The sequence below is a fragment of the Berghia stephanieae genome, chromosome 4, assembly GCF_034508935.2.
Source record: "Berghia stephanieae isolate SIO BIC M18660-M18661 chromosome 4, UCSD_Bste_1.3, whole genome shotgun sequence".
Classification (NCBI taxonomy): domain Eukaryota; kingdom Metazoa; phylum Mollusca; class Gastropoda; order Nudibranchia; family Aeolidiidae; genus Berghia; species Berghia stephanieae.
The window spans coordinates 22,624,385-22,638,392 of NC_088363.1; the positions used below are offsets into that span (position 1 = coordinate 22,624,385).

At 38.4% G+C, this 14,008-nt stretch overlaps 1 protein-coding gene across 1 annotated transcript; it reads left to right on the top strand.

Moving 5' to 3' along the window:
- The first annotated feature begins 2,272 nt into the window (after positions 1-2,272).
- Positions 2,273-5,954, top strand: LOC144970244 (uncharacterized). Its single transcript, XM_078909683.1, has one exon. It carries the CDS (start codon positions 2,748-2,750, stop codon positions 3,435-3,437), a length of 690 nt encoding a protein of 229 aa, XP_078765809.1. The 5' UTR covers positions 2,273-2,747; the 3' UTR covers positions 3,438-5,954.
- Positions 5,955-14,008: the final 8,054 nt, after the last annotated feature.

Here is a 14,008-nt window from a genome sequence, read left to right on the forward strand (position 1 = left end):
CCACTCACTTTTCTGAATTAAAAATTCACCCCATACACCGGAGCATACTCAATGTCTCAATCGTTTCTATGTTATATGTTTGTGTTGAGAATATTGGCTATTAAGCTTAACTGCTGGTCAAAATTGTTCGCGATGGTGGTGTACGAACGAATCGGCGGTCTCAAGAAGTGGGTGAGAGAGGGATCTAGTAATGACTTTGGGTTTGAAACGAATATTTTAGTGTTCGTGGATAGCTCACACGGTAGAGCCACGCTCTCACCTGCCAGGCGGAGTTGTCGTACCAATAAGGTCGCAGGTTCGAACCCCACCACCGCCGCGAAAAATTTTTTATTCTCTATTGTCTTCTGGCACTTTTCTATTCACTTCATATCTTGTTGTTACCAACATAAGTGCCTGCTCCACTCACTTTTCTGAATTAAAAATTCACCCCATACACCGGAGCATACTCAATGTCTCAATCGTTTCTATGTTATATGTTTGTGTTGAGAATATTGGCTATTAAGCTTAACTGCTGGTCAAAATTGTTCGCGATGGTGGTGTACGAACGAATCGGCGGTCTCAAGAAGTGGGTGAGAGAGGGATCTAGTAATGACTTTGGGTTTGAAACGAATATTTTAGTGTTCGTGGATAGCTCACACGGTAGAGCCACGCTCTCACCTGCCAGGCGGAGTTGTCGTACCAATAAGGTCGCAGGTTCGAACCCCACCACCGCCGCGAAAAATTTTTTATTCTCTATTGTCTTCTGGCACTTTTCTATTCACTTCATATCTTGTTGTTACCAACATAAGTGCCTGCTCCACTCACTTTTCTGAATTAAAAATTCACCCCATACACCGGAGCATACTCAATGTCTCAATCGTTTCTATGTTCTATGTTTGTGTTGAGAATATTGGCTATTAAGCTTAACTGCTGGTCAAAATTGTTCGCGATGGTGGTGTACGCACGAATCGGCGGTCTCAAGAAGTGGGTGAGAGAGGGATCTAGTAATGACTTTGGGTTTGAAACGAATATTTTAGTGTTCGTGGATAGCTCACACGGTAGAGCCACGCTCTCACCTGCCAGGCGGAGTTGTCGTACCAATAAGGTCGCAGGTTCGAACCCCACCACCGCCGCGAAAAATTTTTTATTCTCTATTGTCTTCTGGCACTTTTCTATTCACTTCATATCTTGTTGTTACCAACATAAGTGCCTGCTCCACTCACTTTTCTGAATTAAAAATTCACCCCATACACCGGAGCATACTCAATGTCTCAATCGTTTCTATGTTATATGTTTGTGTTGAGAATATTGGCTATTAAGCTTAACTGCTGGTCAAAATTGTTCGCGATGGTGGTGTACGAACGAATCGGCGGTCTCAAGAAGTGGGTGAGAGAGGGATCTAGTAATGACTTTGGGTTTGAAACGAATATTTTAGTGTTCGTGGATAGCTCACACGGTAGAGCCACGCTCTCACCTGCCAGGCGGAGTTGTCGTACCAATAAGGTCGCAGGTTCGAACCCCACCACCGCCGCGAAAAATTTTTTATTCTCTATTGTCTTCTGGCACTTTTCTATTCACTTCATATCTTGTTGAAAATTAATAAAAGGATTTTCCCATGGACCCAGTCGATTAGTAATCTAAAAAGGAGTATCCATGTGGTGAAGCTGTAACGCATTTGATTACTTTTAACTTCTGAACGGGCCCAGCGTTCGAGCCCTGTCGGTGTTTATAATAACTCCTCAGGGAGTGCTTTTTTTTTTTTAATGAGAAAATTATAACTGTAAAGCGGATATAATTTTGGCATAACATAGACTGTATTTAGAAAATTAATGATATTTACTGAAATAGACCATACTCATTCAATTTAACCCATTGGTCTTTATAATGGTGTGGATAACTTATCTGGAAGCTTACAGTAAAGATAACTCCCATGACTACTGGGAAATTATAAATGATTGCTGAAACAGAAAAACTCTCCTCGCCTTCGATTGGCTTCTTCATGTTGAAATCTTGTCACGTGATAACACATCTCTCCTTCTCTCTCCCGAGCCAACAGTCACTTGGCCGACTGCCAAGTAAATATTATAATGTTCTCGTCTCATTTTCATCGACTAGGGGAGTATTTTATTTCAAAACAAACGCATATTTTCTCATGTTTTCAAATAAAAGCATTCGTATAGTAACACTTTCTTTTGTAATGAAACTTAGATAGTTAATTGTACACATATTGCACTATTTGGAAATTACTTTTGCTTAAATTACTCTACAAGAGCCATAACACAACCATTAGGCAAGAGAAATATCAAACCTTCTCCCCCTTGAGCGAAGTGGAGCGAACCATCCAGAACGTCATTGAATATTCGCCAAAGGTTTGCGATTGGCTCATGTCTCATGTCTCGGTCTATACAATCCCGATACCAACGGTTTGTTGTCAGTTTTACCATTTCACTTTGTTGACGATAGTACCTATAATATCTCAACAGTGGTCACTTTATTCAAACCTGTTGGATTTATTGTAAACAAAACAATTTTCAGAGACTTTGACTCTTATTATTGAGTGGACTATTGTTATTGTTTCAAATATTTTCTTGGACTATAAACATTGGATTACTTTATTCATTGAATTGGATTTCAACGTGTCCTCGCCTGATTTTTTGAAACCAGAACCAGCCAACGTGTGTTGATATTGTATTCAGACATCAGGTTGTACGAACCATTGAACTTAAATTTTAAATATTACAAGTATTTACAACAATATAAGTTATATCATGGCGATGTATCCAAATGCCACTGCTCACGGTTACATGCCGTTTGTTACTCCCGCTCACAGACGTCAGGCCGCCAAAAAGACGAGAATGGATCACAAAGAAGCCAGCAAAGCCAAAACTGGTGAGTTAAAAACCTACAAAGTAACTCTTCGTGACAAGCATGGAGTTACTTTAACCTACATCATCCAAGCTGATCCCAACTCGAAAACCATGCCCATTCTCTGTGAATCCATGGTTTCCCTCGCTGGCCCTAAACCCAAAGACAGATTTTTTCATTCTCTACCCAACATGGAATCACCAGAAGCCAAATTGAATGCCTTATTGAATGAACCTTCCAGTCCAGAATCCCGGAGACATGTTATGTTGGCCCAAGGCAAAGACGATCTTTCAAAATTTGATGACTGTGATCTTTCAAAGTCTGACAATCCTGGGAAAAAGGGCCTCTTCAATTCTATTCTGAGTTTTCTTCGTAAGAAGACTGGCTCTAAACAGTCTTCCTCCAAACCTTCCCAACAAGTGAAATCAAAAAGAAAAGCAAAGCCCATGATCCCCAACAAGCGCCAGAGGAAAATATCTCAACGGTCCAATCTACAAACTATCCACGAAAGCCCCAACGAAGATGAGGATAATGAATCAGACTCTGACTCTTTCACCCATGATTCTAGTGACGACAGTTTAAGTGAGTCGTGAAAAAAGACAGTTTGATAGAATAATTCTGTTCTGTTGGTTTTGGATTATACCTGACCATCACCTCCACCCACCGTGGGAGGTTGTTGACATCCCAAGATGTACAACGGCTACAACAGTGACATCAACTGTCATCTGCTTAAACTTCACCTGCGAAGGATACGGATACCCACGTTTGGATGCAACCGGGAGGTCCATCCAACTTCAGGACCTTACATCCGTTAACTGCCGATAGACTCCAGGTTCGAGTCCATACCAATCGGTCTTCAACAAAGACTCCGCCATCACAAATGTCCATGGTGTCTGCTTTGTGAGACATGGATTATTTGATATTCCATCTCCGTTGAGACTTAAACTCTTACAGCTCTATAAATCTTTATCAAGTGTATAAACTCAATCATCTCATTATTATTGTCCCATTCATCTATTTTCAATCATTTAGACACATGGATCCCATTCATCAATTTTAAGCTTTTCAATTTGGTCTCATGAGGTAAAGTGACATTGTTGTCCTTAAAATCTACCAAACAATGCATTCCTGAAACTTTCAATGACGTGTTGCTAAAACTTCTCATAATTAGTCATTATCACCCAATTCATTCAAGAAGCTTTGACTCTTGTTAATTCCCCCCTCTTGAAGTGTTCTACATCGGAGCTTTGCCTTGAGCTTAATTTATTATAAAAATAAATTTCCTTTCAGTATTTAAACCCCAAAGCCTTAATCAAGTACTCTATGAATATTTTACAGTCGGAGTGTGGCACATTAAAAGATAATTCAGTCCAAAATATCACCGTATTTTCACTATCGAAAATGTTTTAGTTTCAGTAATATGATACATTCAAATTCAAAGTAAAATTGAATTAGCTAGACCCTCCCCTATTGTTTATTTTTCTTGTGCGAGGTACTAAATTCCTGGCCCTGTACTACGGTTGATGCTTTTATTGATTTTGCCTTTTCTAGAAACATACCCCAGAGTAACTTATTATAAATTTTGCTTTCTAGATGGATAAAAACAGCTGATCTTTCTTTTTTATTTTAAGAGTCAAATTGGTCTCAAAACATTCTCATGTCATTGTATTATCAAATGCCAATGATTTTCAAACGTTCAGTAGAATCAACGAATTAATTTATTTGAAACAACTGCTATTCTACCTTGTCATTATTTATTTATTATGTATTACATTTCTCATGCTAATTTATTAAATTGTTGCATTTGTTGTCAAAATATAGTGATTTGGGGAAGGAGGGGAACAGGGTTATTTATTTAAATGTTGATTTTGTTGATAAGTGATAAATTATTACAATTATATCGTTTGGGTTCTGGGGATTACATTTTTCAAGCAATTGTTGAAGTCAATTTTAAGTGTTTCTAGTCACTAAGCATTACATAATGAAGTATTGCGTAACCCAATGCGATGTATGTGGCATCTTTACGATGGGAGTGGGAGGGATTTGGAAACATTTTGCCACTTAATTTAAATTGATGTAAGGAGGCATGAGAATTGAATCGTTGCATTACATTCTAATTTGTTCTTGAAAATCTTCCACTTTGAAGGCAGCAATGTGTGTAATTTAACGTGTGTTATCGTAACCAGTTTGAGTGTCTTAAATTATTGGTACGTGATGAAATTTTATTTCGCATTTGCATGTCCGTAATTTATTTTAGAACTGGTTGGAATCTGAATGAATGCGTGCTTGGCTTTTTGAAAGTGGAAAATAAGGGTGTGCGAGGTTTGTTATATGATAATGGATGTTAGAATTCTGATTGTTTAAATTATTTGCCTGACTGTTGAGTAAATGCTTAATTTATTGTTTAAATGTGGAAGAGGAATGCCTGTTCTTTACAAACTCAAACACGTGGTTTTACATTGTCATGCCGTGCCGCTTTATGCGCACCCGCCATAAGTTGAATTTTAGTATCTTTACTGTACGCGGCTTGACCTGTGTCAAGTTCCGCCACGTTGTTACATTGGTAGTAATTTTCCATCATGCGTAGTCACGCTCAAGGTCGCGTTGCAGATAGAGATTGGCTAAGTGTGTGTATGTTCAGCCAATCAGGACGCACTAAGCGAGTCAATTGATCGTGTTCGTGCTACGGCGCGCCACACACACAGCCCTCGCTGCCTCTTCGTTGAGAGATTTCATCATACAGCTAAACACACACGTGATTCACACACTGTGTGTTACTTACAATGTTTGAGTGAAATTCCTTCTTTGGCGGCGGGATAGTTTTATTTTTTGTTTTTGTTTTTGTTTTTGTTTTTAGGAATTATACAGCTATGGAATTCTTGCTGTTTGTTATCAAATCAAATGAGTGCCATCGTGTTGAAAGTAGTTTTTGAATGCAAATGCAAGGCGGGGTGCGAGTCGAGAAGACCAGTTTTATTTTTGTACCCAAGCAAATTTCAATGCAAAACATTCTGTTCTTAAATTGTACCTAATGTATGAAATGAAAATGTTTCAAGTCATTTTCTTTTGTGCAATTTGTTGAGTTGAAAAAATTAAAATTATAAAAATTATTCTACAGTTTTGCCTTCTATTATTTTTTTTTTTTTTTTTTGAACTTTTAACAATTATGACGTCGGTCTTGACAGGGCATCCAATTTCAGTTCATCCAATTTAATCACTAACTCAAATAACGATGGGGTGACAAGGCATTGCAATGCTTGGATTAGATGCCCTATCAAAGATGTCTTTGAACAAATCAAAAAACGCTCTTAAAACAGTTGTAACAATTGTGTTGGCTTTGAGAAACTTAACATTTTGCGGTGTAATTATTATGAAACCAGCTTTGTACTACTACGGCTAACCTTTGGTTACAACTGTTTTAGAGTGTATTCTCCAAAGCGGGGAAAGGAGCTGAAAGAAAGCTTAATCTGATCACTGATAGAGCATTAACGGTATACATAATGTACAAAGTACTTTCCATAAGCCCAATGTCATGCCCTGGAGCCTGAAGGGTGGCAAGTAAATTTAATGCTACCGTGATCAACGCTTTATTTTTATTTATCTCTTAGCTCCATGGGGCTTTATGAGGACTGTTTTGTTTGGGATTTTGTATACCTTGAGCCCAGAGTTGGGCAAACCAGCACACTGCATTTTTTTCGGGGGGGGGGGGGGGGCTTCTATTTCTATGCTCTTTGTCAACATTGTTGGTACATACAACAAAATGCATTAAAAACACGAATGCGTTTTGCTCTAACTTCTATTCTAACTGCCAGGCGGATGCTTTCCTTCACGGAGGGCCTCTAGCCTCTTGCCATTTCTTCGTCAACAATCCTAGTATTAGTATGTCCCGAATGTCCCCTTCTTGTGCTGGAGTGGGAATGCTTCTAGTTTGAGCTTTCATGAAGCGCAATGTCCACAAAATGATAATGTGCTAAAAGCGCTTTACATTTCATGTTATTCCAAGTCAACAGTAGCATCTAACATGTAGAGGACGAGAAACCATACCATACCATATTCATTTGTACTGGAGTGAGAAAAGCTCTAGTTTGGTTATGCTTAAAGATTGAGCTTTTATCTAGCGCAGCACACACCTGAGCGTTCTAGTTCTACATATCATTATGGAATCCCAAGAACTGCAACTGCAGCACCTAAAGCGTTGAGGAGAGACAACACTTACGATGAAGCGTTATTAATTGTTTGTTTGTTTTTTTTCGATATAGACATTGATGTTGCTGGCCAGATACTCAATTTTCTCCATTGTGCTGTTGTTAGAGTAAAGGGACGTTTCCAAAGACTCAACTTTGCGGCACCCAGTGCGGGACTGGCCCAAACACCAGTGTCATCATGACATTGGCAACAACACTCAACACCTCACAAAGCCGCATATGCTTGAATTTGAATTTGAATCCTAACACGAAAGACTAAGACTAACTAAGACGCTCACAACATTGCCACCCCGAAAGTATAATGGACCAACACTCAAAACTCTTGTGTAACCATGAACGTTTATAGTCTGGTTAATACAGTTTAGTGAGAATTACTCATAATCATAAACGTGAATGGCAAAAAACAATACGTAACAAAAACCTGAATACTGAGTGACGTTACCTTCATTCTATCTATAGATAGTTCGAAGATGACGTCACTCAGGTCTTTGTTATTGTTTTTTGCCATCCGCGTTTATGAGTAATGCTCTCTGAACTGTATTAACCCGACTATAAACGTTCATGGATACACACAGTTTTGTGTGTTGGTCATTTATACTTCTGGATGGCAATGTTATGAGCTTCTTAGCCAAGCGCATACTAATACATACTATCTATAGATAAGAAGTTCATAACATTGCCATCCGGAAGTATAACGGACCAACACACAAAACATTGTGTGATCATGAACTTTTATAGTCGGGGTAATACAGTTTAGTGAGAATAGCTCACAAACGCGGATGGCAAAATACAATAACAAAGGCTTGAGTGACGTCATCTTCGAACTATCTATAGAATGCTGAGTGCCTTTGATTTTTCGCATGTGAATCGAATCATGTATAGAAGGGATGATACTGAAATCACTCAGCTCTTTGTTATTGTTTTTATTTTTGACAGTCATTTTGATGATTAGTTCTCACAATTATATCAACCAAACTAAACGTTCAAGTCAAGTTGTGTGTGCTAGTACGTTTTTGACGTTATATCCGATTGTCGGATGTTGTGAATATTATTATTATACCTAAACGCATAGCATCAATGGTTTTTTAAAATGTGTTTACATATTTTGTTTTGTCAACTTACAATCGGTTCAATTTGAATTTGGGTGGCGTAGCTTGCCCCTGGGAAGAAGCCCTGTACAGTCAACTTGATTAAAGTTTGCTCCGACCAAAAAGCACCTGGGTGCTGGAGTCAACGTCTTCTCTTTCTTTGAGTTTGAGTTTGAGCTGATCCCGTAGTCTCATATTTTATTTGGTTTTTATGCTTGATGAATTAATTCCTCGTCTCCCTTTTCCGCCATCTTGAAAACCCCGGATTAATCATTAATGACACCCCTGGATAGCGACATAAGTTTTCCGGTCCCAGGCGATGTCGTTATCCAGGGGTTGCACTGTACACATTTAAAAGCACGGAGAAGAACAGAGAGAGAGAGAGAGAGAGAAAAAGACGACACAGAGATCTCAATCAAAACATCGAAGGCCACTTGAAATTGGCGCAATCGACATCTGAATACCTGCCAAATAAGAAAAAAAATTGCATATATGAAGTTATTATTATTTATTATAAACCAATCGGATGTCATGAATGCTTCTACTTCTAGTCTGACTAGCTGGTCTGTTGCCTGGAAGTGGGCGTTGTAAGGACGTCTATTTTGTGCTGATAACATCACGCTCTCTATAGTACACGATGGCACTGGCAGGTAAGAATAAGAAGATACCAGCCTTCATACTTTCACTTTCAACACAAAATATTTCCTAAGAGAAAATTAACAACACATCCGGTGTAGATAATACTGTCATCTGCATTTTTTGCGGCCGCAAATATCAGGGCGATCGGCAAATTTTGGCAAATTTCCCAAAATTGGCAAATCGTGGCAAATTTTGGGAAAATTGGCAAATCGCGGGGCAAATTTTGAGGAAAAAAAAGAAGCGAAAACAAAATAACGAAAAAAAAAGTGCGAAACTTGAGAAATGTTGCAGCTTTGCCTGGGCCCAAACCAAGGGAAGCTACTCTCTACGGATAATGATCCTTTAAAATCTTTGTAACAACGCTATTCATAATGTAGCCTCCTCAAATGTAATAAATTGTCTTTTATAATTTTTTTTCTGTATCGCGTGTTAATTTTTACTGAAACGCTTAGTTCTTCTCGGCAAATTTTTTGGCAAATTTCTTGGCAAATTTTGGGGGTTTTTTTGGCAAATTTTAGGTCCCAATTTGGCAAAAAATGCAGATGACAGATAATATTTCGTTCCTTTTCGTATTTTAAAACTTTCTTTTTCCATGATGATGAATCAAATCATGTGATATTGACTGATACTGATAGACTAAAATGATGTCCATGGTCGACTGTCAATGTCAAATTGATTCTATATTTAGGCCAATGAAAGTTTCAGTTTCATTGAACCTCAAACAAATTGAACCAAAAAACAACTACCTACAAAACAAACAAAAGAGAAAGTGTGTTCTGATGAATCCATGGCCTACTAAAAGAGTACATAGTTAAGTCACGGATGAATCACATTACCTATTTCGGTCAGTTACAATGCCAGCAAGAATAACTTTTGTCTCCACTTTACTTTATAATTTATAGTCATTTTAAAAAAAAAAAACCTTCGATTTCGAGTCTCGGTTCACTCGCAACTCGCGAGCCGATTAGATTGTTTTGTTTTGTTTTTGTCTTGTTTTTTTTTTTTTTCTTTTGTTTTTAGTTTTTACTAACAAAAATGTGTACTTTCGACGATCTGCCTCAGCAAAAATGACTAAAACTTGGCCAAACTCCGTCCGAAGGTGTCGTGATTTTAGTCTGGGACTTACTCAGCTCACATGAAATCCGATTTTTTCAAGTCGTTGAATAAAGTCAAAGACTAGGTTAATAAGCGTTCGTCCGCGTTCATAAAAACGGGCCCTGGTCGACCCCGGCTTGACTTGATAAATTCTTGACAGTGGTTGAAGTGGCAAACGTGACAAAGGAAGCTCCCGTGTCTTGATGAAGGGCTCCACAAAGTCCCGAGAGGAAGATATAAATCTCGAAAATATGGTGTAGATAATATGAGCAGTGGAGTAGTGTGGCCGACATGCTTAAGATCTTGAAAGAAGTAAGTAATGAAGATTAAATCAATCAGTGTTATGTATTGGGCGGGGGTGGGGGGGGGGGGGGGGCATCTACCAAGGACTTCCATTGCCATTTCTGTCTGTTAGCTGCATGGTCACCTATGTTATTGTTAATGTTATTCCAAGTTAGGCCAGCCTCTTTCAGCTCTTTTATCCATGGATCTTTTTCAGATCACTGCACTTGGGCTTGGCCAACACCACAATCACACAGACTGGAAAAGGAAGACAGCGGGTGACTGGCAGGCGAAAAATGAGGAAAGAGGGGGAGTTGGGGTGTAGAATCACGCAAGCAAGATGTTCTCGCTCATGTGTTGATGCTTTGGAACTGACTGGATTTGCAACACGACGATAAGGAGGGGGGGGGGGGGGGGGTGGGGGGTGGTATACAACTTACCATTGACATGCCATTTCTTTTCCTCTTTGTTTAAATGTGAGTGTGAGGGGGGGGGGGGGGGGGGGGGGAGGCTCTATGTAATTAGGCCTTTGAACCTAATGGCTTTTCAACAAAAGACAGCTTAGCATTGACACGCCTTTTCATTTCCATTTCACTTCACCTCTGAGTAGCTGGGCATCATTCATTATCAATTATTGCACAAGAATTTTTCGATCTTATTTTAGCTTTGCATTTTACTAAAAGATGTCTAAAAGAAAGCACTGTGCTTACACGTTTGAATTTAAAATCAAAATACTATGTGAAGTCGATGAAAAAAAAGTTGATCAAGACAGAGATATGTAAAATACACGGCATTCCGAACTCAACTCTTTCAACAATTTTGAATTGAAAACGAAAACCCCCAAAAATATTTTTAAAACACACAAAAAAATCAAAAAAAAAAAAAATTAAAAAAAAAAAATTAATGGTTACGAAGACAGCATTTATTCAACAACTCCATTAACGGGAAACCCATGATACGATTAAATGAACAAATTCCTTAAATAGTTACTACCATTGAAAAACATTGCAAAACGGGAACTTGCTTTAAACCAAAATGTCTTTAAACCGAAATGGTTTAGAAGGTCCCCAAAATTTCGGTTTAAAGTAATTCTACTGTAATTGTCCTAGTATTGATTCGAACCAACGATCTTCCTATCCGAGGACGAGCATTAAGCTTAATCTTAACACATTATATAGGCTTGCCTCGCTTCAGATTCTACTTCCACGATCACTTTAACCTCCAACATTGCATACTTTGGCAAATTAGTTAAATTAATAGTCTCTAAGATCCATTATAGTATAAGACCAATGGAGCCAGAGGTTTTTTTTCTTATAGCGTAAAACGGACAATAGAAATTGCTTACTACCCTTCGGATATGACTCTAATCTATCGCAAAGTACTTTCCGCCAGATTAACAGAACCAGCAACCCAATCACTGCTAGTGCTAGGTGAGCAGGGAGGTCAGAAAAAATCCGAACTGGCTATCACCATTCCTTTATGCATGAAGCGTGTGCTGTACCAAACTGAGCCATCGGGGACACCCCCCCCCCCTCCTATCTACCCCCACGTTGGCAAATCACGTAGTTTTCTAATATATTTTTTTCTCTCTATCGTGTTAGTGTTACAATAGCACTATCATTGCGCTCATGGTTTAGATTTCCCCACTGTCAGCAAAACCACTGCCAATTACGAAGCTATTACTATACATATTAATATTATTATCATATTATTCTTATGTTGTGATGTTTTATGTAAATAAAGGTAAGCAAGCGTACTGTGTCAGCCAAAAATGTGTGTTGTGTCAGTGTCAATGAGATAGAGGATCTCCCGTCAAGGATACAATTACAGTGTATGTACAGACAAAGGCATGCCTTTAAAAACCGATGAACAGATTAAGACTGGTATTTTAATTGACACAAATGCTGAACATTAAATAAAATAACGCAAGGAAGTGCATGTCATGTCAGTAAACAGAGCATTAATTTTACTTGTTTCCCGTAAGACTGGTTCCTTGTTATTGCAAAGGTCAAAATTCGAGGAAGTACAGCTTGAAATCAAAACAAAAGCAAACAACAACAACAAGGAAAGAAAAGACAAAACAAACAAACCAAAAATAATCAAGGAAACAGTAAAAATAAATAATTTAAAAAAAATAAATAAAATAGATGAATTTTTTTTTAAAAATAGATAAAAACACAAAAAACTATAATTAGAGATAAATATACCGCTCAATTTGAAATTTAGTCTCTCTTCTTTCTGTAAAACAAAATAAAGATTTAAAAATCCCAACTAAGCACGCATTGTATTCAGTGTTTGAGATAGTCTACACACTTCAGGTCGCTTAGATTAGTCTCTTTCATAAGAACATTCACGATCTTGAACCTTTGTTTTCTAGATGAATGTTTGCTTTTACACAAGTTTGAATAAGACATTCTACTTAGAATGATTTTTTCAAGAACAAAATCTAACAAACAAACAACAACATCGATAAAACTGAGCTCTTGATTTGGTCATCCCAGGGCCCAATTTTATGTAAGCGGACTAGATTTAGTTATTTACTCTATCTAGTAAATATGCCAGTCTTAAGCCTAAGCGGAGCAAGTGACTTTAAAAAATTGGATTTTATGAACGTTTCTTGTCTCTGACTAGCTATGCTCTTGCCTAGAAGTGGGCGTTGTAAGGACAGTGACACATTCGGCTATTCTGTGCTGGTAACATCAACCTATCTGGTACCCGATGGAAAGTCAAATACCAGCCTTCATACTTTCAAAGCAAACGATTTCCAAAGATGAAATTAACAACACAGCCGGTATAGATAATATTTCGTTCCGTTTCATATTTGAACTTACTTTTGCCATGATGAATCAAATCACGTGATTCAATTAACCAAATATACAATAATCGGCCCATGAACTGCAGCGACTTCGTTTCTATCAAAATTGTGAGCGTGATTTCTGCGAAATCCACAAAACGTTTCGCACCGGGCGTCGTGTGGCGACGTCTGAGGACAGACCTTGGTTTTCTTCCTTGTTGTTGTTTGGGCTCGAAGAACGTCATCGTTAACTCACTCAATCCTAGAGATTTTTGCTACTTTCCAAAACTGAAGAAAAATGTGTTAAAATGAGCATGTGCATAGATCTTTTTCTCAACTACCACTAACATACAAAAACTAAAAACATTAGCTTTGATAGTACGCTTATAATGTGTCTCATAAAAATGTAATAAATAGGCATGGGGTAAAAGTAACCAGGGTAAACAACGGATATAGTCGGTGTTAGGGTTGAGTGAGTTAACTTGCTAATTACTCTCTCACTCCTCCTTCTGAGAGAGGAATGATGTATAATGCTATAGATCAACGTGAAGACACGAAGGAGATTATCATGAGAAGAAGATGGAGATGGACAGGACATGTTCAATGTTATGAGATAGGAGGAGGAATACCTCAACAAAACTGCCCAACACTGGACACCAGACAGAAGGAAAGAGAAGCAAAATATAAGGCTCCGGGCAACTTGGAGAACTACAATGGAGTGAGATATTACGGAGCTGCCTGTAGATTATGGCCTCAGACAGAGGATGATGTAGCTCCTGCAGTACGGTCTTTGCTTCGTACCCGAAAAGTTCGATCACTGGCCGCTGCTCTGTGTAGCCTTGAGCAAGTCACCTCGCCTTAGCACAATTTGGGACGCTGCACTGTGGCTGACACCTGAGTTATTCCAGTCTCCCTTGGAATAGACCCTAGAGACAAATTTCCCCTATGGGAAGAATAGAAGGAATTTTACAGGCAACATGGGCAGTAAAAAAGAAACTAGGACACATCACTGAGCTTCTCTGGGGTTATATTTTTTGAAAGTGTAATCTTATTTCCCAAGG

What these genes read in the sequence shown, in the direction of transcription:
- LOC144970244 (XM_078909683.1), top strand. Translation starts at nt 2,748, where the DNA reads ATGGCGATGTATCCAAATGCCACTGCTCACGGTTACATGCCGTTTGTT.